This window comes from Aspergillus ruber, assembly GCF_000600275.1.
Source record: "Aspergillus ruber CBS 135680 unplaced genomic scaffold scaffold00018, whole genome shotgun sequence".
NCBI classification, from domain to species: Eukaryota; Fungi; Ascomycota; class Eurotiomycetes; order Eurotiales; family Aspergillaceae; genus Aspergillus; species Aspergillus ruber.
In genome coordinates, this window is record NW_024467314.1 from 434,137 (window position 1) to 457,305 (window position 23,169).

Here is a 23,169-nt window from a genome sequence, read left to right on the forward strand (position 1 = left end):
TATGGTAGTATAATAATAGTAATATTATTCTTATTGTTCTATTAATTGTTGATGGTTCGTAGTCCTTTACAACGGAGATAAACCCCCGCTTATATCCGGCGGTCAATCCGAAACATGACACTGCATCTCTGCACCAACGTCATCCGGAATCCTCCCTAGCATCAAACTGTCCCAATATCGACCTCGAACATGGAATCTCCCAGAAACCGGAAACAACGACGCGCCGCTGCGGCCGCTGATTCTTTCGATGCATCCTCAATCCCGCTCGCCCACCCACCGCGAGGCACCGCGTCAGGTGGCCAGAAGAGCGAAAGAACGCTGGTGGACATCATAGCGGAACGAAAAGAAGAATCCGCTGAAGGCATCGCAGGCACAGCAGACGCAGAAGCAATCCCAGGGACGCGATTCGTAACCGTCGACCCGTCGTCGGGGGAGATATCAGGGTTCGATCCGAGAGTCCACGGAGACAAAGAAACTGGTCAAGAGAAAGATGAAAGCGAAAGCCAGGGAGTCGACGAGCCGTTGTCTGCGTTCCTCGATACAATTCTGCTCTCATTCCCCCTGACAACTCTCCATCTAACACTGGCCTATCTCGCGGCCCATCAATACGCAGTCGAAATCCCAGTCTCCAATCTCCTCCGCGAATCTGCATTCATCACATTTCCCATCCTAACTCTCCTCATCCACCTGGCCCATGGCCACATAATCTCATTCGGTCGCCACGCGACAACAAACGACGAACCATCGCTTTTTCCCTTCACTTCCGAGAAGCTATCAATATCCTTCCTCCGACAATTGATATTCCCGCCATCACTCAAGACGCTCGTTTTTCTGCTGCTCGCTGTCTTTTTCGGTGCCAAGTTGATGACGATCACGAATAACGCGCCATATTATGCTGTTATGAAACGTGCACCGGCTATTGGGACGTTGTGGGTGTGGTGTATACTGGAGGTTCCGTTGGGTGCATCGGTTTTGGGAGCTTTGGGGCCGCTGGGTTGGGGGGTTTGGTATAAGGGATATGGTATTTTTTAGATGCTTTGATATGGATCTTTCTCTTGGGGATATCATGTTCGACAGGATAGTTCCATCTACGGAGTGTCAGTGCGAAAGCAAGTTTGGTATTGCAGTACGGGCTTACAGTGCTTTCAGTTCATCCGGTTCATCGTTCACTCATCTTGAAATATGGATGTCCAATGCATACATGGTTGTCACCAAACCAGCCAAAGGTCTGGCCTGACTGATAATTCAGGAAGCGACTTCGCGCATAGCCTAGCTACTACGTGCTTAGCATCACCTCGGCTGGTATTGCAACGATAACTGCCTGGAATGGGCCTTTAACTTTGGTCTAAATGCTCACGCAATAGCGACCCTCATTCCTCTTTTGTCTTGAGGCCTCACTGCCTGGAAGACGGGCCGAGAGCAAGTTTCCGAAAATTAGCCTGAGGGTATTACCAAACTGAGCAACCTGCATCCCCCGACTCAGACCGGCTTTGCACAAAAGCACATGAGGATGAGCCCGGTTCATGCAATGCAACCTCGATTAAGATTCATGTGCATCTGCACCGAGTCCAGATCCCCCATTACGTCGATATGCTGGTAGTCACTCCCAGCAGATGCACCGGCGATCAATGCATTTCTGTTCACAAACAGACGCGTACGATACCATATCCAGCGGAGTGCAGCGCCATCGCCATGAATTCTCAGCCGTATAGCCGATGCACGGCGCTGCGCGGCTGCTCTGCCATGCAACTCTTAGCTTCCTTGGGACGCACAGCTGGCACCACACGAACGCCGTCCGTGCGCATGATCGACCCGCACCGATCTTTCCAGGGTGGCATTGACCACAGCCGCGGCCATGGAAGGAAGGCTACGAATCGACTGCGGCAAAAACCCGGCGACATTCTCAGTCGAGACGAGAGGGTGGGTGGGAGAGGGTGGGGGGCTGAAGGCGGTGATTAGGTGTTCACCGCGTTGTCTGGTCTTGTTTTTGTGTCCCGTGCGCCCCCGCATGGCGGATCTATGCTGAATCGCTAGTTCAGTTGGAGTCTTGGAGATAAAGAATTCCGGCCAGCTAGAGTGGCGGTGATCGTATTGGTGATCGCCAATCTTGCTTCCATTGACCGCACTGTGCGACGGTTAAGGCTTTATGTATGGTGCTGCTAGTGCAAAGCATGAGATCTATTCCGGGGGGGGACAAGAATGGAGACCAGATTGGAGACTAGGAATGCAGAGGTTCTTGATCCTTATGCACAAGGCATGCGTGATGTACATAGTATAAGGTACTTTTGTCGTAGTATGACACTAGTAGATATTGAACTCCAACATCACCGAACAATACTACGCTGCCGCTTCTCGCGAACACAAAAGCAAAACCAAACTATTCAAAGTCAATCTCTTAGCGGCCTGTCATTAATCGCTCGCCACGATCCTCTAGTCTTCAGCCGAATGCCTTCTCAAAAACCTAGATATTGTATCTGGTGGGGCGGAGAGTGCAACGCAACACCGCCACATGTGGGAGGTGCTGTGGGTGTGGCTGAAAATTTGACTATTGCGAACTTGCAGGACTTTAAGACTAGCGTCTTATAGATCGATGGGGCTTGGTTTAGTGTTTACTTGAGTTTGCGTGATAATCTTGTACTTTTGTTCTTGATTTCTGGTTTTTTCTAGCGGTAATATCAATTGGTAGGTTTGGTGGTGTTCTATACGCACACCGTCTGACAAGTGGCCTGGAATAGGGTTTGACACGGTCATAAACTTCAACCAGCATGACTCGCTGGAGGTTAATTGCATGCCAGCGTATTTGGTATCTTTCCTGTTGTTTTTTTGGAATTGTCCGGTATGCTTTCGGGCCGTGTTTGGTGACAATTCGGAAGTTTGGTTGACAGTGTCTCGGAGAGAACGTTGGAGAGTGTAGAATTATTGTTGACATTCTAAGATGTCATATTTCTGTCAGATTCGAGCACTCGCGTCCGTTATCTAGGTCCTGCATTGAGTTCGTTTTGACGATGTGCGGGTATACATATATCTAAAGGGTCGGTTTACTGCAATGCGATTCTATCGAAACGCCAGAATTGATGAACCAAGGGTAGCTACTAAGCCGATGAAAGATGGTCAATTGATAGTAAGACCGAGAAAAGAAGAAAAGCTCACCGTAGAAAGATTGTTTGAATGGATGGCATAGCCAAGGCAGTTGGAAGTACCAACACTACTACAGAGAGACAGGGGTGGATGATTGAGCTCGGATACAAATGGAGGAAGTATTCAGATAATTGCATTCATATAAACAATCGTATCAATCATATCAGTATGTACTAGCATACTATCACTATTCACAAATAAAAGAATCCATTAAACTCCCTTCGCCGGTACCGCGCCAACCCAACGCATATCCAAACCGAAAATTAAAAGACAAACCAGAACAAGTATTCGTAGATAATCGTAGTTGAAAATCAGACGGCAACACCCCCTGCAGCAGGCATGACCCCAATCGGCTGCATAGCAACTCGCTCTGCCTTCTTCGCCTCAAGATCCGAGCACAGCGAGGACATCATCATCCGGTACTCGTTCATCTTGGCCAGCTTGAAGCGCTGGATCTTGCCACTGGCTGTGCGAGGAATGTCCTCGATGAAGATGACGCCGCCGTCCAATGCCTTGTAGCTTGCAAGCTGTTTACGCGAGTACGTGTAAACATCGGGTGCGGTCGGGAGGTTAATGTTGGGGTCCTTGGAGAGGACGACGAAGGCGCGCGGGACTTCGCTGCCGTCTTTGGCGGTGGCGCCAATTACAGCGGCGTCTTCGATGGCGGGGTGTTTCAAGAGGACGGCTTCCAGCTCGGCGGGGGCGACTTGCCATCTGTTGTGTCATGTCAGCGCTAATCCAATGATTGCATATCTGCAAAAGAAAAGAAAACTTACCCTCGGACCTTGATCAGCTCCTTCGTGCGTCCCTTGATGTAGAACCGGCCGTTCTGGATAGAAGCGATATCGCCAGTCCGGAACCACCCATTTGCATCCTTAGCATCGTCGCGGCCCTTGTAGCACATAAGCACACCGGCGCCTCGGACAAATAACTCGCCATCCTGCCCATCCTCCGTCACAATGTAACCGTCAGCATTGACCAGACGCACTTCGTACCCTGGCATGCTGGGTCCGATGCTTCCGTGATCCACGCGGTCACCATAGCGGCACTGGAAGACAACGCCTGCTTCGGTCATGCCCCAGAGCTGACCAGCCGTGGCGTAGGGGTGCAGCTGCGACTGGAAGAGTTGCATAGAAGCGGCATCGATCGGAGCGCCCGCGACACCCACGTAACGAAGCGAAGACAGCAGATGAGATAGCGGCAAGGCGCTCTGGTTGAACACGTGGATCATGGCGGGCACCATGTATGTCTCAGTGATCTGGTACTGATGCACGGCAGCCACGAATTGAGTCAGCTCAAAGCGCGGCAGGACGAACAACGGCTGACCATATCGGACGGTGAAAATATGCGCCCACAGGGACCCGAAGAGGTGGAAAAATGGCAATGACAGCAACCGTGTGACATTGTAAGGCACATCGTATGCAATAGAAAGGTGCTGTGACACAATTGCGTGATGAGACAGAATCGCGGCCTTGGGCAGGCCTCCTGTGCCGCTGGTCGAGTACAATGCAGCCGGGGTGGATTTTGCGATTGCTTCGTCATTGAAGGTCACCCAGTCGTTTTCGCCGTAGCCCAGCAGATGCGCGAAATTCCGGTGGTATCCTTGCTCCGGAAGCAACGATTCGATCGCGCCAGGGTAAGCCAGCGACCCCGATTGGAGCAACTGTGTGACATACAGGGGTGCCGACGTGTCGAGTAAGCAGACCTGGCTAGGGAGCATGCCCCGACCGGTGGAAGCTTTGAGAACAGTGCCGAGCGCATCGGGAGAAGTAATGATCAGCTTCGGCTCGGACAGCTCCAGAAGATGTTCCAATTCGGCGGGCTGGCTACGCGGGTTCGAGCCCATATACACGCCTCCAGCCCCGATAATACTGTAAAACAGGGCGGGGTACAGGATCTACAGCGAAGCCGATCACTTGGTTAGCTTGCAAATAGATGAAAGAATGGAGCCGGATTTTCTTAGGTAAGAAGACAAAGAAAAGTGGACAGGGTGTCTGCTTACGCTGTTGCCCAAATGCACCAAGACACAGTCACCACGCTGCACATGGTGAGCCTGCAGGCCTGCAATCAGTGTCCGGACCAATAGCCGGAACTGACCAGCAGAGAGAGCACGCGAGGGATCCTCAGCATCAATAAAGAGTGGTTTCTGGTCATCGTAGGCGATGGGGCCGCGGAACGCGAACGTCAATAAGTCGGTGTATACAGAATTGCCCGATTGGGACAAGGCCAAGGACGACTCCCAAGGACCCATGATGGAAACGATGGAAAAAAATGCCGGAAGTCGGTCAAAATGAATGATAGGGATATGAACTAAAATAGAGACCGTCGCTTCCGGTGCGAAGTAACAGTGACAATAGTCAGGGGAAGCACAGTCGTCAATCGTCGAGTCAAGCAATGCAGTTGTAGAAGACAGTTCTCAAAGGATGATAGAGAAAAGACAAAGCTATTCGAATCAAGGGGAGATGCCCCCGATAGATATAATTCCATGGCCATCGTGTTTTGTCATTCCCCTCGAGGGGAATTCCATTTCTTTGATGTGAGATGCGGTCATGATTTGGAATTCATTCGTTTTAGGCCGTGGCGCAAACACCTTCCCGATCCACCGTCTTTCAGCCTCCGCCAGATCGCAGCATGATCGAAGCTTGAGACTAGAGCTAACCACTTAAAGAAAACTCAGTTCTTTTCTTTCAAGTGTCGCCCGAGCGTCTGTCAAAAGTTCGGTTCTTTTTCTGCCCCGTGGCTGATTATCAGGAAGCAAAATCACGCTCGCTGAGTGGTTCCTGGCCAAAGAAAAAAAAAGAAAACAGCTAGTTTTCAAGGCCAAACTCAGTCCACATGTTCGCCGGATCCAACAATGATCTTCGCGGTATCACCGAAAGGCCCGCCTGTGTTGGGCGACAACACCACCATTACCACCATTACCACCACCACCACCTCCAACAAACTTCCCGTCTGAAGTTGTATCCCGCGCGCCTGTCATAGGATATTTTTAATTGCATAATGCCGGGCTTTGATTTATGATCCGGATTGTCTGCAGCCGAAGCTGAACACTTGACAATCAATAGTTCAAACCTATATCACTCTGGAATCTGTTGCCGAAAGGATTAGATGGTCATCCATCGAGATGCATATGTTGTAATGCACCCAGCTACCAGGGTAGGAACAAAAAAGAAAAAGAAAAAGAAAACTGGATGCCTGCGAGCTGCGAGGGAGCCCCGTAGCCCCAGACCACCATCTCATCCATTGATCAATACGGTCAGCGAGAAAAGTACCCACATAGTCTACCAGGGCTACGATCCGATCCATGCCCGGCTGACGTCCGTGTAGTAGATCCCCAAAAGACCCGTGCAGAGAATCGATATTCCCTATCGCGGTCCACCCCCAGCAGTCTTGGTATTGATCCTGGAAAATGTGGCTGAACAAGTTATTGCCGGCTTTTGCGGGAATCCTGATATCTGGGTGTCCACCACCCCCGGCCCTCCTGCTCCCTCCAGCGCTCCACAGTTCGTCCAAGGTGAACCGGATCCGCGGACCTGTGAGTGATTCGCCCATTTGCATCCTTCCCAATCCTTCAGATAGCGCGGAGAGGCTGGAAGAGGGGAACGTAGGCAGCAAAGCTGCGTTTTAGACAAAGACAAAAGCTCTTTCTTTGAATAGGCGATAGGGAAAAGAATGAATGAAAGCCCCCGCGAGAAGGGCTGACTGACAGGAAGTACTACTGTGAAACCCTCTTACTAAGCTTTGCCAGATCACCACGTCCCCTAAAAATTTACACTTTGAATCCGGTCGTCCGACTTATCCCCGTAATGCCTTGGTACCGCCGCCAGTAGTATAGTGGGCCACCCCGTGGGCCCTGAGTCGACGATCTTGTCGAGCTGTGATCTCGTGAATCAGTTATCGATCCACGCCGTGACCACATTGCGAACACGAGCCCCATCATGGTGCATTGTTGTAGACGCCGGCATTTTGATCCGGCAATGTTGATCAGTGACCAGGGCTGTACGTCTCAAAGACCTAGGAAAGACTGTCAAACCTAACTTCCGTCAAAGCCGACAGTCCCGACTCCGACTGAACTTTGATAGCTAGGGCATCGATAGTTGTACGAAAACGGCCCGCTCTAGATATCGTTTCTTCTCAACGCCCCAGCCATTGGCCAAGTTTTCCGCCTGCTGGCCTAGTAAAAACTGAAGCAAGGAGATAGACGGTGTCGGTCTCGTATGCTCATTGGCAAACCTCGTGGATCTGGATGGCAATCCTCGTGGATCTGGATGGCAATAGTGCCTTTCTTCCTTCCTCTCAAAGATCAAAAACGAAAGAAAAAAAAGGTAATTGAGTTCGTGGCTATGGGAGATCGTCTTGAGTGACTGGGGTTACGAACCTCAGCTGTCAAAAGGACAAAGTTTAGATCAACGTATCTTCACGCATTGGGGAAAACAGCCGACTGAAGCCAGGATAGTATCGCCGTTCGAAAGGATTCAAAAGCATGCCAGAACCCTCCCACATGTAAATGCAGATGCACATGCCTTGTGGTCAATGAAGGTTTAAATCTCTTTATCCCATTCCTAGTGCGGACCAGGCTTGGTATACGACGACCGGTAATCTTCACGGACTCGTACCTATATTTCTTTGTCTCCCCAGAAGCTCCTGATTGGCCCTTACTCATCAGTTGTGTTAATACCCCTTCACATCTTTCATTTGCATCCAGTCCAGCAACCATGGCGCAGTCAGGGCAGCATCAGATATCAATCCCCCCGCCGGCCAAATGTGCCTCAGAGTCCTCAAGCCCTACCGATTCAGTATTTATCGAGTCTGAGAAGGCCTTCCTCGGAAACATGCCTGACCCTGAGAAGCAACAAGTCAGTATGGATCCAGAAAAGACACTAGGGAGGACCGCATCCTCAGGGTTCCGTGACCTTGAAGCCCAGACCGAACCCGAGCCCAAGAGAAGGTGGTATGCTCCTATCCGGTATACCGCTCTCGACATCTACCGCCGTCTCTTCTCCATCGTTTTCCTCGCAAACCTTGGCGTCTTCATTTGGGTCATGGTTGCCAACCGTACCTTGATGGCCCTCATCAACGCTACAGCTGCCAACGTGCTCGCTTGTGGTTTGGCCCGTCAGCCCTTGGTCGTGAACACCTTCTTCCGCGTTGCATGCTCAATCCCCAGATCGGCCCCGCTCCGGCTGCGGCAGATTGCATGCAAGGTCTATCACTATGGAGGCGTCCACAGTGGTTGCGGAGTCGCCTCGTTCGTCTGGTATATCGGCTTTGTGGCCGTCTTGACCCGCACGTACACAAACCCTCCTGGAGGCCAGGCGGTCATCTCATCTGCACCAGTCATCCTGGCGTACATTATCCTGGTGCTCCTCATGGCCATCATCATTGTGGCCTACCCTGGCTTCCGAGCCAAGCTGCACGACTACTTCGAACTCACGCACCGCTTCTCTGGCTGGGTCGTGGTCGCCCTCTTCCTATGCCTGCTGTTGGTTTTCGCGGACGAAGCCAGAAGAGCTGAAGGCGTCTCCCTGGGCAGCTTCATCATAAAAATCCCCGGTTTCTGGTTCCTGATGATTGTCATCGCCTCCATCATTCACCCCTGGGTGTTCCTGCGCAAGGTCCGCGTGGAGCCCGAATATCTCTCCGACCACGCCGTCAGACTCCATTTCGACTACACCAAGACTGCCTTCGGCAAGGGTATCCAGCTCTCTAAGCATCCGCTTCGTGACTGGCACGGTTTTGCCACCTTCCCCGACCCAGGGGGCAACACCTTCTCCTCCATGGTCTCCAAGGCCGGCGACTGGACAGCAGACACCATCAAGGAGCAGCCCACCCACCTATGGAAGCGTGGCGTGTTGGTCTATGGCTTCGCGTACTCTATGCGTGTCTTCAAGAAAGTCCTCGTCGTCACCACCGGATCAGGCATCGGTCCCTGCTTATCGTTCCTGGGTGATGAGAACCGTCCCGAGCTGCGCGTCGTCTGGCAAACCCGAGCTCCCGTGAAGACATACGGAGAGAAGGTCATTGACCTTGTCAAGCAGATGGACCCCGACCCGGTCATCGTCGACACCAACGAGAGGGGTCGGATAGACATGGTTCCTCTCATCAGGAAGTTGTACAAGGAGTTCGAGCCGGAAGCTGTTTGTGTGATCAGTAACGGCAAGGTCACGAAGAACACGGTTTATGAATTGGAGGCCACTGGTATCAAAGCATACGGTCCCATTTTTGATTCATGATTTCCCTTCTTTTGCGTTGCGGTGTTGGTGTCTTTTGGTGTTGGTTTGTCCTTTATATGGTCTGTTTATGGGCTGGGTTGGTATATCACGCTGATATGAGTTATCCGATATTATTTAATGCTTTTTGAAGAAAACTGATGAGAATGGAGGGGTAAAGATGTGAAAAATCGGTTTCTGTATATAGTAAGGGCACTACCCTGCCTTACCCGATTAAGTTGCATGTGAATATTCCAATGTGATTCAGCTTTCAAAACAATAGAAATCATGTGTATGAGTGCTGAATACTTATGAGTGCCTGTATCTCTGGTGCCCCAATCAGACAATTGTTGCTGTTGCTGATTGTGATACCCACGGCTAGGACACATGGGCATACAATTTATTCGGTTTTATACAACATTGACCCACGAGTCACCAGGTTACGGCGAAAGAGATTCAACTGCGTTGTAACGTGTTGTGTGTAAAACATAATGCGAGGGATAACGTCCTGCTGTGCTTCACACCGGTGATACTGGACAATCAACGATGCGGTATATTAGATATCAAATTAAAGAGCTTTTCTAGCCTGTATATGATAAGTCTAAACAACAACATTCACAAGATGTGAAAAAAAAAAAAAAAAAAAAAAAAAAAAAAAAAAAAAAAAAAAAAAAAAAAAAAAAGAAAAAGAAAAAGAAAAAAGATGATGGGTATCATGCAAGAAAAGAAAAAAAAGAAAACAAGTCCCCAAATGGCCAATCCAACCATCGTCTTCCTTGCGTCGCAGAGAAGAGAATTCTTGGGAGACACGTCTAAATCCGAAAGCAGGAACTTTTCGACCAGGCCATTTTCGACTCTGGTTTCGATAAATAACGATGTTGAAACGAAGTCTTTGAGCATTTGTCTTTGTTTCGCGGGTTGATTCATGGTCTCGTGTCATCATAATGAAACAGAAAAAACGTTGTTGAAAAGCGTAAATAGAGAATAGTAGGGCCACCGTCAAAAGTAGCTTATTGAGAGGATCGAGATTCTGCGGAGATACCGCGGTTGTTGCTTCCAGTCTCTTCCGGTGTCATCATCAGGTCATGGTTGGTCAAACGAGCTTGTTCGTGCGTAGAATGGGTCGAGTCGCCGTCCAGCCGGAGGTTTTCCATTTGCTCCAGGTCTTCGTACTCGGGTAACGGAAGAGGGGATCCTTGATAGTCCTCCATAGTGCTCTCGTGGTCGATCTTGGTGTAACCGGGCGGACTAGCAGGGACATCCTCGTAGACAGGTGGCATTTCCTCGTCCCAGCTGATACCCAAACCGCATCGTTCGGTGACATTGAGGTTGAACTGCATGCGAAGCACACGTGCTGCGCCAGTTGGCGTCATAAGGCGAGCGTTTCGGTTAGAACAGAATTCCTCGGCGACAATCAATTCAATCACCAGGTTGTGCTTTGCCTCCAGGCCACCAGGAGCTTCCAAGTCGCAAACCGGGTTGCACGTCGGGTTGATGTTAGCTTCGAATTGCATTCTGATCTCGCCGCCCGCGGTATCGAAATCAGTTTTCCAGCCACTCTTCTCTTCGTTATGACCAATAACCCGTGTCTCCTGGTGCAAGACTCCCTTTCCTTCACCACCGATTTTATGGGCATGTCTGGCACAGGCAACGGACACAAGCTTCTGATGCTCTTCGATCCGCCACATCATTTTCCGCAACCGCCAGCGGGTCTGTGTTTCCTCACCCTTCTCAACCACTCCACTGAGTGTCATTTCGACGGGAAAGGTGCCAATGGGGTGAACCACCGAGGGAAGCACGACGCGGCCAGTGAGGTTGGTAGGAGGAAAGACGCGAATTGACGCCTTGTCGTTTCCTGGGATAAGTGCACGCTTGATGTGCAAGGGCATCTTGAAGGTGAAATCCTCGCCAGTGGTGTTGTGTGCGCGAGCCGAGAGGAAATATTCGATCTGGCCCAATGAACCGTTGCAAGAAGCAGGAAGGTGGCCAGGAAAAAGATAGCTGAAAGGGAACTCATGGGTTCCAGGCATGAGGTGCAAAGGCTCAGTAAGGAAATTCCAGTGGGTCAGTTCTTCCGTACGAGACAGACATGACTGACAGTCTCGCGAAACCGGCTTTTTGGTGGAGGCCTTGGACATTAGACGCATATCCAAGCTCTCCAGGTTGACAATACCCACTGTGTCTGCCACTTCAACCCGCAGACGACCGGAGAACAAAGCACCAGTGGAGTTTGCAGGGGTTCCGTAGCAGACCAGAGGAGGCGACTCCACCATCACATCTAGTTTGACCGACGTAGCCAGAGCATCCTCCTTGCTGGTCCGTTCCTTGGAGCGGCCCAGACTGCGGCGTTTATCCTTGCTGTTGTCCCGATGAGGGTGGATCAATTGATCCATCGCGACGGACAGACGACGCTCTGGAGACCTCGCACGGTCATGGTGATGCTTGAACACGTTAGGTTTCTTGGGGAGGATGGAGAGGGTGTGGTGGTTTGTCGAGCTGTGAGGGATTTCATTGACGGAAGATGAGGATGAAGAATTGGAACGTGAAGAGGAGCTAGAGGAGTGAAGAGAATAGGAGGGGCGAATGAGGTTGGAAAGAAGACGGCCAGGCATGACGTATGGATTGCAATTGATCCGTCTTCAAGAGAGTATTATATGCGTCTGTGATATTCGACAAGTTGAAGAGCAGACACAATCTGTCTAGGTACACTCAGGTATAACAGTATGGAGCGCAGAGAGAAGACGAGAAGCTAAAAACCAGCATAATCCAATTGCCACAAAGAAGTAGTGTTGAGGGCTGCCGTGTGTTGGTATGATGACTGGTAGTTGGTGACTGTAGTTGGTAGTAGTAGAGAAGAAAGAGGAGCAAAGTGGGTGGCTTCCGTATTTGAATGAATGACATAGCAAAAAGGGAATTTTTTTATACTTTGACTATTTCTAGGAGATTCCCTGATCTGGCCAATCAGAGACACGGTTGACAACGGTCCAGACAGAAGAATCTGTCACTGGCAGTGGGGCGATGGAGCAGGCACGGCAACGTATGTAACGGTAATGTACGTGTACGAGTACATACAATACACGCATGGCATCAAGGTACCTCAGCATCTCACCTCTGTACACTCGGTATACTCTGTACAGCGCATTGTATAAAGATAGCGGTGGAGGATAGAACCACACGGCTAAGCAATCATGCAAAATGGCATCAAACCACTGGGCTCTAATGCCATTAATACATACGAGTACATGAATAGTATGTCTCGCGCCCTCTGACATATCAAACCAAGTCAGGCGATCTTTATTTGTACGCCGACTATTCTAGCCGATTTGCATCAACAATCATCGCCTAAACCCTGGTAGTGCTTGTAGAGGACCGCCTGCGCAGATGACTCATAACCGTCACAGGTGGTCTTTGTTTGCCTGAGGCCATGCCTAGGACAAATTAGATCATGCTGAGGCTGGCCACTCTCAGGGGTACGTATTCTAGAATGTATGTCTCTTGTCTCTGTCAACTGCCACAGTTCAACGTCTGCCATCGGTGCCGTCATCCCACCATCACGTGGCGTCATGCTGTTTCTCCAGTCGATGCGGTGACCGCCGACAATACGCGTACAATACCGGACTCCTGTAGGGCTAGTGGGAGATCCTCTGGATCCAAAAGTGACGCTTTGCCTCATCTGGCTAGCACTACGGCCATCGGGTCCACTGGCGATGAAATTTTCTGATTCGATTTTTCCGTAGACCCACTGAGCTTCCTGAATAAGAAAAGTAGAAAAGTGAAAAAAAAGTCTTGCGGCTTTCGATCCGTTCCCTGTCATACCGTACAGTACGATATACCTTCATTAGGGAAAAATACCCCGCATTGTAGGATGGCTCTTGCGTCACTCTCTACTGTGTATATTTGACCATGAAGGTCAATATATATTGCTCAGTATTGAGTAAGAAGTCCAGAAGAGTACGAAACCACCAGAAATCATGAAACAACCTCATTGTCGTACCAGTATTAGTCAAAGAAATCCACCCGTTGTCGGTCTCAGGAACAAACAATTACATAACATGACACTCAGGAAAGGAACGTGATCTCGGAAGATCAGGCCATTGATCGGAGGGCGTAGTCTGATACAATATGTGTTAACCGGCAAACCACTCCAGTGAGCTTCCTCTTTGGTTCCGGCCCGGTGCTGCCGGCATGTACCAGCCATGAGTCAACTCGGTTGCTTTAATTTACTTTTGAGTACGTGCTCGACTGAGGGGTTTATTTTACCACCTGCATACTAGCTACACCAGTCTAGCGCTGGAGAATTCTCCGCGGGCATCATCCCACGGGGCTTTTGAAAACTCTGTCGGAAATCCTCCTGCAGTCATTGTCAATCATAATACCGGCCATTATGAGTGCTTTGCTCGAAGAATACCGTATTGCCGTCGTTTCGGAGTTCCAACCGAGATCATGCGCTAGGTGTTCAGTGGTCAATTGTGCCGCGCTCGGCCCGTGTAATACGCCTGAGGCATTAATACGGCTAACGGTTTCGGAAGGGATAGGGCTTGTTGCTAGGGCTGTAATGCGTCACAGTAATTTGGTACTCTGCCATCCTAGCTACTCCGTGCACGGAAAATTGCCAGTGATGTTCCATATAATGTTTGTATGACCATTAGTAGCCAGGGACAAGAACTGTCTGCGGAATAACTGCTTTACCGGATCTTCGACCCCGGATCAACTCACGTGATCCACGTGACCACATCCAACTTTACTCCAGAGGTTCTTCAATGCCACCGTGTCATTGTATAGACTACGCACACATACGCGCGTCTTTGGCAGATAACGTTCCATATCATCAATTCCTCATCCTACGTTTGCATCGCAACTAGGAACGTGGCCATTGCATTGCAGGCCAAACACGAAGCATCGAGGATGCGATGAACTGAACCGCATTCCCCACTGCTCCACAATCCGCATTGCTTGAGCTCCCCCTGAGGTGACGAAGCTCCAGCTTCTTCAACATTCCCGAACAATTCCAATTACCAAAGAGCACAATGTCGTCATCAGCGGACTTATTCACAATAGGTCTCGCCATCTCTGCCGTCATCATTTTCTGGGGTCTCTCCTCGACTTCTTCCTCACCGTTTGCCCGCTCGTTTCCGCGGTTATACAATAAGCGGATATGTCTCTTGATTGCGCATCCGGACGATGAGGCTATGTTCTTTTCGCCGACGGTATTGTCGCTGACAAGGCCGGAGATGGGGAATCATCTCAAGATTCTGTGTCTGAGTAATGGTGCGCCTATGTCTTGTATCGCGAGATAAGAAGAGAATAAAGACAACTGACATCATGGCAACACAGGAGATGCCGATGGCCTCGGCGCCGTCCGCGCAAAAGAACTCCAACAAAGCGCCAAAAAGCTCGGTCTCCGTAGCGAATCTGACGTCTTCGTCGTCGACGATCCCTCCCGTTTCCCTGATAGCATGACTGCAAATTGGACCGAGAGCGATGTATCCAATGTGCTTGCCTATGCATTTGCCCCCGAGCTCGCCTCCGCCACGTTGAAAAAGAAGAGCACAAATAAAGGGCCTCCGGTCTCGACCATCGATGTGCTGTTGACTTTCGATAAACATGGTATCAGCAACCATCCCAACCACCGCTCGCTGTATTACGGAGCTCTAGACTTCCTGCGTTCGTTGATGAAGGATAAGCCTGGTTATGCATGCCCGGTCTCATTGTACACATTGTCTACGACGACTATTTTCCGGAAGTATATTGGTGTCTTCGACGCGCCGTTGACTATGCTCCGCGGCGCATTGCATACCATTTTTTCGGGCAGTGGTAAAGGAAAGGGCAAGAAGGATGAGCTGCCTGGTCAGCTGCTGTTTATTAACTCTGTTAATGAATATCTCACTGCGCAGTCGGCGATGGTTAATGCGCATAAGAGCCAGATGGTCTGGTTCCGGTATGGGTGGATTACCATTGGGAGATATATGGTTGTAAATGATTTGAGGAGGCAGTGGGCTTGAGCGAAGCGAATGATACTTAATCTTCGCTTTACTCTTTGTCTAATTTGGACTGTTATATATTGTATGATAAACCCGAAATGAATTATTACCACATAAATATCATCCTTGCGGACTCAAACATTGCTAGACTAGATATTTAACAACAATACCGACCTGGGTATCAATCACTGATAGTACGGTTCAGTGTAGTAAAATATGCATCAGACAGTCATATAATCGTGACGAGAGAACGAAATTGGGACGAAAACCACAATTGTCTTCCCAAGTGGAAGAAGCAACTTGGAAATTACTCCGCATCACCAGCAGCATCCCCAAACCTCGGAGCACCACATCCCCAAAACAACCGATTCAGCGGCGGATTATCAAAATCCACTGAGGAGAACGCCCACCGACACCGTTCCCAGAAGAAATCATCATCAACTTCACGCTGTTCTTTTCCATCTACCTCTCCATCTGCACCAGGATCGCCAGTAACCCGACTCTGACTAGGAACCCTATCATGGTAGTTGACGTAAGCCTCGCCCCATTGTGTCTTTCCACAGAACTGCACCAGTCCCCCGCGCGTATGGTAAACGAACGACTCCGGTAAGAAATCCTGCCATTCTTCGACTGCACGAGGGAGAAGACATCGTTCCCAGACTGGATTGTTGCGGCCTGTCCAGCGGTTGTTTATCACCAGGAGACGGGCAAGTCGTTCCATAATCATGGTTTGTTGCGCGGTGTGCAGACGGAGGATGTCATAGTTGTGTACTGCGTTTGCGAGAGATGAAGATTGGAGGGTTTCATTTCGCTGCATAGAGTTGGTGCGAGTGTGTAACGCACAGAGGTATTCTTCGATTATGTATCTTGCTTTCTTACGTTCCTGCTGAGTTTCGTTTAGTAAATTGTAGGCAGCGCGCATGTGGTGCAGGAACTCGGAGAGCCTGTCTCGGTCCCAGGCTGTTTTGGCGAGCATGTGGTGGATCTGAACTGTTGGACGGACGTTGTACGGCGTTGAGGTCATGGTCTGGAACATGCCAGTTAGCAAGTCGTAGGGGACCTTGCCCTTAGCATTGCGCTTTGCGTCAGGGCCGAATCGCGGACGGGACAGCACGAAGGCCCGTTCAAATAACTCAAGCCATACCCTTTCTGGGACTGGGAGACTATAAGCATGAGAAATGAACTCGATTGTACGTAGAGCAGCTGGAATCTTGTTGTTTGTACCAAGCACATGGGCAACTGTGAAGAGGAGACGACTGCTAGGGTGTAGAGGTGACGAGGGATTGTACGTCATTGCTGGTGGTAGCTTTGAATTGTCCGGCTCTGCCAGCAGTGCATCGACATTGACATTCCACGCCGTCTTCAGCACATTCTTGATGCCTCTTAGATGCCCTACCCGGCCGCAAGCCAGAATCACATTCACAAAGGTTGCCTCGTTCCCTTGGTATCCTGCCTCCGTCATCTCATTGAAGATATCCAGTACCTCTTTGCGGACACTTCGACCAGCAGCCCCGTAGCCCTGCCAGCCTTCATTGGGATCGACGAACCTTCGCTTGCGATAAGCAAATGGGGTCATTCGCAGGTTGTACTTTTCCCGACCAGTGTACGCCCCATCCCAGACCTTGGCTTCCATGTAGTAGTTGTAGCATTGCACATCCGGATGCACTTCACTTTCCTTCATGCCGTACCAGATCCTGTCTGCCACTACCGCATTGCCAATTGACCGCGCGCAGTCTAGCAGATGCGTGTATTCAGCTAGACCTAGGTAGTTTCCTGCAGACTGACGGAGCTGCACAATTGCCGCGATGTTGTTTATAAAGTCATCACAGATAGACTTTAGTGACTTGTATCCTTTCGCTTGTACTGTCGAAGGATGGAGTGGTCGGTGTATTTCACGATACGGATCTATGAAATAGCCCGGCGATAAAAGATGCAGGGCTTCAACAAATGTATTCTGGGGCATTGATGCGACCATCCCAGCATAGTGAGGGTCTCGCATCGCATCCATAACCTGATCCGGCTGCGCATTTTGAATTATCTGGTGGAATTGGTCTTCTTTCTCTATTTCTGTTTGGTATGCTGGCTCCGGCTCGTCCTCCAGAGGCCCGGGGAATTGTGCTAGCGCAAACTTCCCTCCATCTCGGGCCTTTGCATCTCCCCAATTACTCCCAATTTGTGTCCCAACAGCAGCAGGCGTAGTCTTCTTCCCCTTATGGATTGAGAAATTCGTAGAGTAAATAGTGGTCGAAGTAGAAAATCTGCGGGCGGAAGCTAAAAGAGCGTACCGATATGACATAATATTCACCCGCATTGAATCTCGAAGACGAACATACAAAAAAAAAAGGGAAAAAGAAAAAAAAAAAAAAAAAAAAAAAAAAAAAAAAAAAAATAACAAAAAGAGCGACAAAAAGAGACGAAAAAGAGAAACAAGGGACGACATCTTCAAGAATAACACCAGCAGTCAAAATAACAACAATAGTCAGTGCAACACAGCAGGGAATACAGACATTCACTTTGCTTCCTCACCAAGTCCGCACTGCTGGCTTGGCGGCGATTCACTTCTGCTTCTCTCCAGCAGAACCACCATTTCACAACCCCCCAATTCACCATTTACCTCCACATTCGATTCTCAAGATGGCCGACAATGAGGATGCGGGCCCGTCTTCCGTCTCGGAGCCTTTAGACTTGGTGCGTCTGTCGCTCGACGAGATCGTCTTTGTGAAACTTCGCGGGGATCGCGAGCTCAAGGGTCGTTTGCACGTGGGTGTCCCGATACAGATATAGCCTGCTGGGCCTGGGTATTGATGCAGATTACTAGGCCTACGACAGTCACTGCAACTTGGTGATGGGAGAGGTGGAAGAGACCATTTACGTTGTGGAGGAGAACGAGAGCGAGGAAGAAACCATCAAGGTACGGGTTAGAAGCGCCGGGGTTCGATTCTGAGGGGAGGCTGACATATGCGCGCTGTCTAGACGATCAAGAAGCAGGAGGAAATGCTTTTCGTTCGAGGTGTGTACTGAATCTTTCCGTGATACTGGCCCACAACAGTTTACTGATACGATTCTTGCGCTAGGTGACTCGGTGGTCTTGATCTCTCCCCAGGCATGATTGCGATACGTTTACCCACCGAATAAAGGAACTATAATGAAATCGATCAGGAAGAAGGGAATATTCGGACAAGGAATGGATAGACGAGACATGAACTGCGGGAAGCTATAGAGCTACGGACACCCGACCTACGGCCATGAAATGATACCACGAAGACAGTTAATGTCCTGCTGGATCGATGATACTAGCAAAAACTCCGTTTCTATGAATAAAAGGATATGAAGAAGCGCCAGGACCGGGGGTACAAGACGGGCAGTGACAGCAGTGCTGAGGCGACTATTCACCCTGAATCCGTGTATATTTTTTTTTTTATTTGTATTCCAGATTGACTCATATCTTCCATTCTGCCCGTAGTAAGAGTAATACAAGCAGTACTGGTAGTGGTAGGAATCTGCCTTGGGGAATGACTCAATGGCTGCCCGCAGTGATGACTCTCCGCCTCTTAAAGCTTCCATTGCCCGTCCTCTATTCCACGTTCTTCCTCTTCACCCTCCCTTTTCATTCTTATTTCTTTCACTATTTCTAGACTAGAAGTATGATCACTCGAATATCTACCTGATTGCGGTACAACGCGATCCATTGTCTCTCCTGTCCGACCGAAGAATACACCTATCTACTTGATTGGAACTACGAAATACAACTACACTAACTACGTGTTAAAAAAGACAGCACAATCATGCCGTCTGCTCCGAAGCTGACGCTGGAGGAGCGGCGCAGAGGCGAGATCGTTCGTCTGCCTACTCATCTGCTTGCTCGTTGTATCCAAGCTTACCGGTTCTCCGCAGGCCCTCAGCGAATTCGCGGAATATGCAGACAAACAGCAAGCCTACCGAACTCATGTTGCCCCCAGCGCTCCTGGCGACAGTGACTACTCGACCAATACCCATGAAGATCACGCAGAACTCGAGATCCTTGACCAACTCGGACTGTCCGATACCCCCTGCACCGTGAAGTTGAAAGACCTCCTGCTAGGCACGGGCGAGAACATGGAGGATAGCATACAGGCGTTGGCAAGGATCATTCAGACTCGTATTGATGAGGGTCACGGAGAAACCATATTCGATTTGGGTCTTGAGGATGGTGGTGATTCTATGGGGTTTGGCCTCGAGCAGTGGAATACGGCTCTACAGCGCCTGCGGGAAGCTGCGGGGACGCTCCCCGCGCATGACCGCATTCTACTTACGCACAATGTTGGCGGCCCGGCAGAATCCAAAGTCAAGAACGACCGCATCCAAGGCACCTGGGGTAAAGTTCTTTTGCGCCAGCCCACTGAGAGTGTGGAGGAACTGGCAGAACTTCGAGTGGCGGTGGTGGGTAATGTCGATGCGGGCAAAAGCACCATGCTGGGAGTCCTCGTGAAGGGGAGCTTGGACGATGGTCGCGGAAAAGCCCGAGTCAACCTCTTCCGCCACAAGCACGAGATCGAGAGTGGACGTACCAGCTCAGTGGGACTGGAGATCATGGGCTTCGACAGTCATGGAGAGATCGTTGGCAGCTCACAGGGCCGGAAGATGTCCTGGGAGGATATTGGCAAGCGATCTTCCAAAGTGATCTCCTTTTCTGATCTGGCAGGCCACGAACGGTACCTGCGAACCACCGTGTTTGGCATGCTAAGTGGAAGTCCCCATTACTGCTTGCTGATGGTTGCGGCAAATAATGGATTGATTGGAATGAGCAAAGAGCACTTGGGCATTGCGCTGGCATTGAATGTTCCTATCATGGTGATCATCACTAAGATTGATATATGTCCTCCTCAGATCTTACAGGAGACCATCAGCCAACTGAGGAAGATTCTCAAGTCCGCTGGTGCCCAAAAGATTCCCATTTTTCTCGACAACATGGAAGAAGCCATCAACACCGCAGGGCAAATGGTCAGCCAGAGGATATGCCCCATTTTCCAAGTGTCCAATGTTACCGGAGAGAATCTCGACCTCGTGCGAACGTTCCTGAACATACTCCCCCATCGTGTGCAATACAATCCGGAAGGGCCTTTTGAGTTCCTAATTAACGACACGTTCTCAGTCCCTCATGTCGGCACGGTAGTTTCAGGGGTGGTCAAATCAGGAGTTATCCACGCTGGAGACACCGTCGTGGTGGGACCCGATTCTCTGGGACAGTTTACAACGACGACAGTCAAATCTATCGAACGGAAACGCATACAGGTCAACGCTTGCTTTGCTGGACAATCTGGCTCCTTTGCTCTGAAACGGGTACGAAGGAAAGAGGTCCGCAAGGGAATGGTGGTCCTGAGGAAGATGGACCAGCCCCCTAAGGTCTACCGAGAGTTTATAGCGGAGGGTAAGTTCAAAGAGTTCTATGCTATAACGCAATTTGCTAATTTTTGCAGTTCTGATTCTTTCTCACGCGACCATGATCAAACGACGATACCAAGCGATGCTTCACGTAGGGGCTGTCAGTCAGACCTGCTCGGTGATTGACATTGACCGTCCCTTCATCCGCACAGGAGATCGTGCTCTGGTTGCTTTTAGGTTCATCCAGCGCCCTGAATTTCTCGCGCCTGGTGATCGAGTCCTTTTCCGAGAGGGGAAAACTAAAGGATTAGGAATCGTTAAGAGTGTTGGCTACGACCCGGCGAACCCACTGTATCCGGATGCAAAGCTGAATGAGGAGACGTAGCCTTATTGCTTGGAATAATGTTTTCAATTTGCTGTGTTTAGCCTGGCGTCTGTTAGTTACGAATTATGATTTTTTCGGTCTGTTAGGGGTTTCTTTTCGTCGGTGTTCTTGATTATCATGTAGTACTACGAATGCACAATGATGCCAAATGTAAGCGGCACACTACTATGTATAGAACATGAAGATCAGCCATGAAGCCATACCCCGACATTGCCTGTTTATCGATTTCCCCTTTCGCCAGCCAACGCGGCCATGACGTCAAGCATGACACTAACTGGTTCTCCCCAGCCGCATTAAGGTAGGAGTACTATGATTCCATACTATGATTCCACGGACACCCAGAGTTTGTTCGTTGAATCTAATATGTGGCCATCCACTGACGTATGTTGCTGTCTGCTATTTCCAGATCCTTATATAGGGCCGTTGTCCGGTCAGATCTTACCACCATAATACATTACTTGGCAATCAATTCGATAAGACTTAGCTTGGATTTTTTTTAAATTTATAACTTTAACTACCTTGGCTAAGGCTAAAGTGTCCGCTCCGCCATAATGGAGACTATCAACAAAGCCCTCGACTCCGCTTCGCATGCTATCTGGGGTGAAACCCACCCCCAGCACCAGCAGCACGGCGAAGAGCCTCTCTCCGGAGTCCAAGGACAAGGGAAAACTACAGACCCCTATGATGCCGGAAACCGCGATGGTAAGTTTCTGCCTATAACGACATTAATGCAACATAGAACCCTAGCTAATTGAACAAACAGTCCAGCCCGACGCTCCCTCCACAAAATCCCCAACAGCGACCACACCTGCCTCCCAAAAGAAATCCACCCTGGACCCCACCGGCCGCTCCTCCGAGCCCCTCAGCCCCGCCGTCAGCGAAGACGTAGAACCGCAAGTCGGAGGATACCCCCGCCCGGGAACCGACAACGACTTTGCATCCGCGGGACTAGCTTCCGGCGTCCCAGAGGAACCGGGTTTAGATGCGGATCCGGTGCTTAATGGTAGTGAGTCGTCGGGGGTTGATCCGAAGAGCGTGAGTCAAGCCCAAAAAAAGAGCCAGAACCAATACCAGGGGATGGCGAATTCGACGGGCGTTCCGGAGGGTGAGCAGAGGACTGTTATGGGAAATAACCCGCCTGGCTTGAATTCAAGGACCAGTATGGGTCCTGGGTTGGGGGCGATGGGGGAGCCTAATGCTGCAGTGGCTGGGGGTTCTGCTGGTGGTGGCGCTGGCGCTGGTGCTGGTATTGGTGGTGGCGCTGCTGCCGCGGGAAGTACTGCCGGACGAGGTGACAGTGGCACCAGCCAGGCTGCTGAGCAGAGAGCTAGTAGTAGTGGTGGTGGCGACAAGAGTGTTCAATATGGCAAGCCATCCGGTGGAAATGACCATCATGTTAGCGAGGAGGCGCTCAGAGGTCCGCAGGGGCCGCCTCCGAAGAAGTATGAGTTTGAGGAGATGGAGGGCAAGGCCCCTAGTAAGAGTGCTGGTGGAGGTATGTTTTCTCCTTTTCCTTCATTCGTCATGGTATGTGAAGCTAATGTATTGCTTGTAGGAGGCCAATCGCAACCTCAAGGAGGGAAGGCCCAGAACGGGAACGGTGGACATCACCATTTCAAGGCTATGGAGAAGATGAAGGAGAAGATGGGTAAAGCAACTAAGGCTGGAACTCATAAGTAGACTTGCTTGCATAAAAGATTGGGTTGATTTCTGTATTAGTATCTCATAATTAAGTAAATGACATTGTTTTGATATAACGTAATCCACAGCCGAGCTGACCATACAACCGAGCTGACCATTTTCTCCGCAACTTCCAACAATCATTCTTCAACGCGTCATATTTTCACCATCACCATAAAAAATGTCTCTTTCTCAGGAAGCCCAAATGCAAATGGCCATTGAAGCTTATAGAAAGAAAAAAATCCGATCAAAATCGCGCGCTGCTGCAGTATTTGGTGTGCCTAAAGCTACCTTGCTCAACCGGCTTAGAGGAATTCAACCACGGTCAGAAACACGCGCTAATGGCCATAAATTAACAATTTTTGAAGAAGAAGTCCTAGCTAAGCGTCTGCTAGATGCAGATAAACGAGGGTTT

The 23,169-nt window shown here is 50.0% G+C and overlaps 11 protein-coding genes across 11 annotated transcripts; 7 read left to right on the forward strand and 4 right to left on the reverse strand.

Moving 5' to 3' along the window:
- Window positions 1-189: 189 nt before the first annotated feature.
- On the forward strand, window positions 190-1,032 carry EURHEDRAFT_378732 (uncharacterized protein; the record flags this gene model as incomplete). The annotated part of the gene is made up of 1 exon (XM_040779098.1): window positions 190-1,032. The coding sequence occupies one exon, from the start codon at window positions 190-192 to the stop codon at window positions 1,030-1,032; it is 843 nt and encodes a 280-aa protein (XP_040637792.1).
- Window positions 1,033-1,692: 660 nt separating this feature from the next.
- Window positions 1,693-2,034, forward strand: EURHEDRAFT_378733 (uncharacterized protein; the record flags this gene model as incomplete). The annotated part of the gene is made up of 2 exons (XM_040779099.1): window positions 1,693-1,920; window positions 1,960-2,034. The coding sequence occupies 2 exons, from the start codon at window positions 1,693-1,695 to the stop codon at window positions 2,032-2,034; spliced, it is 303 nt and encodes a 100-aa protein (XP_040637793.1).
- A 1,415-nt stretch (window positions 2,035-3,449) lies between these two features.
- Window positions 3,450-5,389, reverse strand: afeA (adenylate-forming enzyme AfeA; the record flags this gene model as incomplete). Its single annotated transcript, XM_040780255.1, has 3 exons — window positions 3,450-3,852; window positions 3,915-5,035; window positions 5,141-5,389. 3 exons carry the CDS (start codon window positions 5,387-5,389, stop codon window positions 3,450-3,452), a joined length of 1,773 nt encoding a protein of 590 aa, XP_040637794.1.
- A 2,274-nt stretch (window positions 5,390-7,663) lies between these two features.
- Window positions 7,664-9,583, forward strand: EURHEDRAFT_413715 (integral membrane protein TmpA). The gene has a single exon (XM_040782233.1). The coding sequence runs from the start codon at window positions 7,854-7,856 to the stop codon at window positions 9,369-9,371; it is 1,518 nt and encodes a 505-aa protein (XP_040637795.1). The 5' UTR covers window positions 7,664-7,853; the 3' UTR covers window positions 9,372-9,583.
- A 774-nt stretch (window positions 9,584-10,357) lies between these two features.
- EURHEDRAFT_458891 (alpha-arrestin) lies at window positions 10,358-11,959 on the reverse strand (the record flags this gene model as incomplete). The annotated part of the gene is made up of 1 exon (XM_040784541.1): window positions 10,358-11,959. One exon carries the CDS (start codon window positions 11,957-11,959, stop codon window positions 10,358-10,360), a length of 1,602 nt encoding a protein of 533 aa, XP_040637796.1.
- A 358-nt stretch (window positions 11,960-12,317) lies between these two features.
- On the reverse strand, window positions 12,318-13,230 carry EURHEDRAFT_107346 (uncharacterized protein). Its single transcript, XM_040777682.1, has one exon. It carries the CDS (start codon window positions 13,159-13,161, stop codon window positions 12,676-12,678), a length of 486 nt encoding a protein of 161 aa, XP_040637797.1. The 5' UTR covers window positions 13,162-13,230; the 3' UTR covers window positions 12,318-12,675.
- Window positions 13,231-14,557: 1,327 nt separating this feature from the next.
- EURHEDRAFT_413719 (uncharacterized protein) lies at window positions 14,558-15,468 on the forward strand. Its single transcript, XM_040782234.1, has one exon. It carries the CDS (start codon window positions 14,804-14,806, stop codon window positions 15,347-15,349), a length of 546 nt encoding a protein of 181 aa, XP_040637798.1. The 5' UTR covers window positions 14,558-14,803; the 3' UTR covers window positions 15,350-15,468.
- Window positions 15,469-15,635: 167 nt separating this feature from the next.
- On the reverse strand, window positions 15,636-17,336 carry EURHEDRAFT_458542 (uncharacterized protein; the record flags this gene model as incomplete). The annotated part of the gene is made up of 1 exon (XM_040784514.1): window positions 15,636-17,336. The coding sequence occupies one exon, from the start codon at window positions 17,334-17,336 to the stop codon at window positions 15,636-15,638; it is 1,701 nt and encodes a 566-aa protein (XP_040637799.1).
- Window positions 17,337-17,717: 381 nt separating this feature from the next.
- EURHEDRAFT_413720 (U4/U6-U5 snRNP complex subunit LSM3) lies at window positions 17,718-18,861 on the forward strand. Its single transcript, XM_040782235.1, has 4 exons — window positions 17,718-18,088; window positions 18,147-18,239; window positions 18,302-18,338; window positions 18,403-18,861. Exons 1-4 carry the CDS (start codon window positions 17,963-17,965, stop codon window positions 18,435-18,437), a joined length of 291 nt encoding a protein of 96 aa, XP_040637800.1. The 5' UTR covers window positions 17,718-17,962; the 3' UTR covers window positions 18,438-18,861.
- Window positions 18,862-18,897: 36 nt separating this feature from the next.
- EURHEDRAFT_413721 (putative GTP binding protein (GTPBP1)) lies at window positions 18,898-21,291 on the forward strand. The gene is made up of 3 exons (XM_040782236.1): window positions 18,898-19,164; window positions 19,223-20,735; window positions 20,785-21,291. The coding sequence occupies exons 1-3, from the start codon at window positions 19,114-19,116 to the stop codon at window positions 21,072-21,074; spliced, it is 1,854 nt and encodes a 617-aa protein (XP_040637801.1). The 5' UTR covers window positions 18,898-19,113; the 3' UTR covers window positions 21,075-21,291.
- Window positions 21,292-21,550: 259 nt separating this feature from the next.
- On the forward strand, window positions 21,551-21,906 carry EURHEDRAFT_413722 (uncharacterized protein). Its single transcript, XM_040782237.1, has one exon. The coding sequence runs from the start codon at window positions 21,626-21,628 to the stop codon at window positions 21,827-21,829; it is 204 nt and encodes a 67-aa protein (XP_040637802.1). The 5' UTR covers window positions 21,551-21,625; the 3' UTR covers window positions 21,830-21,906.
- Window positions 21,907-23,169: the final 1,263 nt, after the last annotated feature.

Bases quoted from the DNA above. Each gene is read 5' to 3' on its own strand.
- EURHEDRAFT_107346 (XM_040777682.1), bottom strand. From the start codon at position 13,161: ATGACAGGGAACGGATCGAAAGCCGCAAGACTTTTTTTTCACTTTTCT.
- EURHEDRAFT_413719 (XM_040782234.1), top strand. From the start codon at position 14,804: ATGACTGCAAATTGGACCGAGAGCGATGTATCCAATGTGCTTGCCTAT.
- EURHEDRAFT_413720 (XM_040782235.1), top strand. From the start codon at position 17,963: ATGGCCGACAATGAGGATGCGGGCCCGTCTTCCGTCTCGGAGCCTTTA. The intron at 18,089-18,146 runs GTGGGTGTCCCG...GCAGATTACTAG, and splicing joins AGCTCAAGGGTCGTTTGCAC to GCCTACGACAGTCACTGCAA. The intron at 18,339-18,402 runs GTGTGTACTGAA...TTCTTGCGCTAG, and splicing joins GGAAATGCTTTTCGTTCGAG to GTGACTCGGTGGTCTTGATC.
- EURHEDRAFT_413715 (XM_040782233.1), top strand. From the start codon at position 7,854: ATGGCGCAGTCAGGGCAGCATCAGATATCAATCCCCCCGCCGGCCAAA.
- EURHEDRAFT_413722 (XM_040782237.1), top strand. From the start codon at position 21,626: ATGGAGACTATCAACAAAGCCCTCGACTCCGCTTCGCATGCTATCTGG.
- EURHEDRAFT_413721 (XM_040782236.1), top strand. From the start codon at position 19,114: ATGCCGTCTGCTCCGAAGCTGACGCTGGAGGAGCGGCGCAGAGGCGAG. The intron at 19,165-19,222 runs GTTCGTCTGCCT...GGTTCTCCGCAG, and splicing joins AGCGGCGCAGAGGCGAGATC to GCCCTCAGCGAATTCGCGGA. The intron at 20,736-20,784 runs GTAAGTTCAAAG...TAATTTTTGCAG, and splicing joins CCGAGAGTTTATAGCGGAGG to TTCTGATTCTTTCTCACGCG.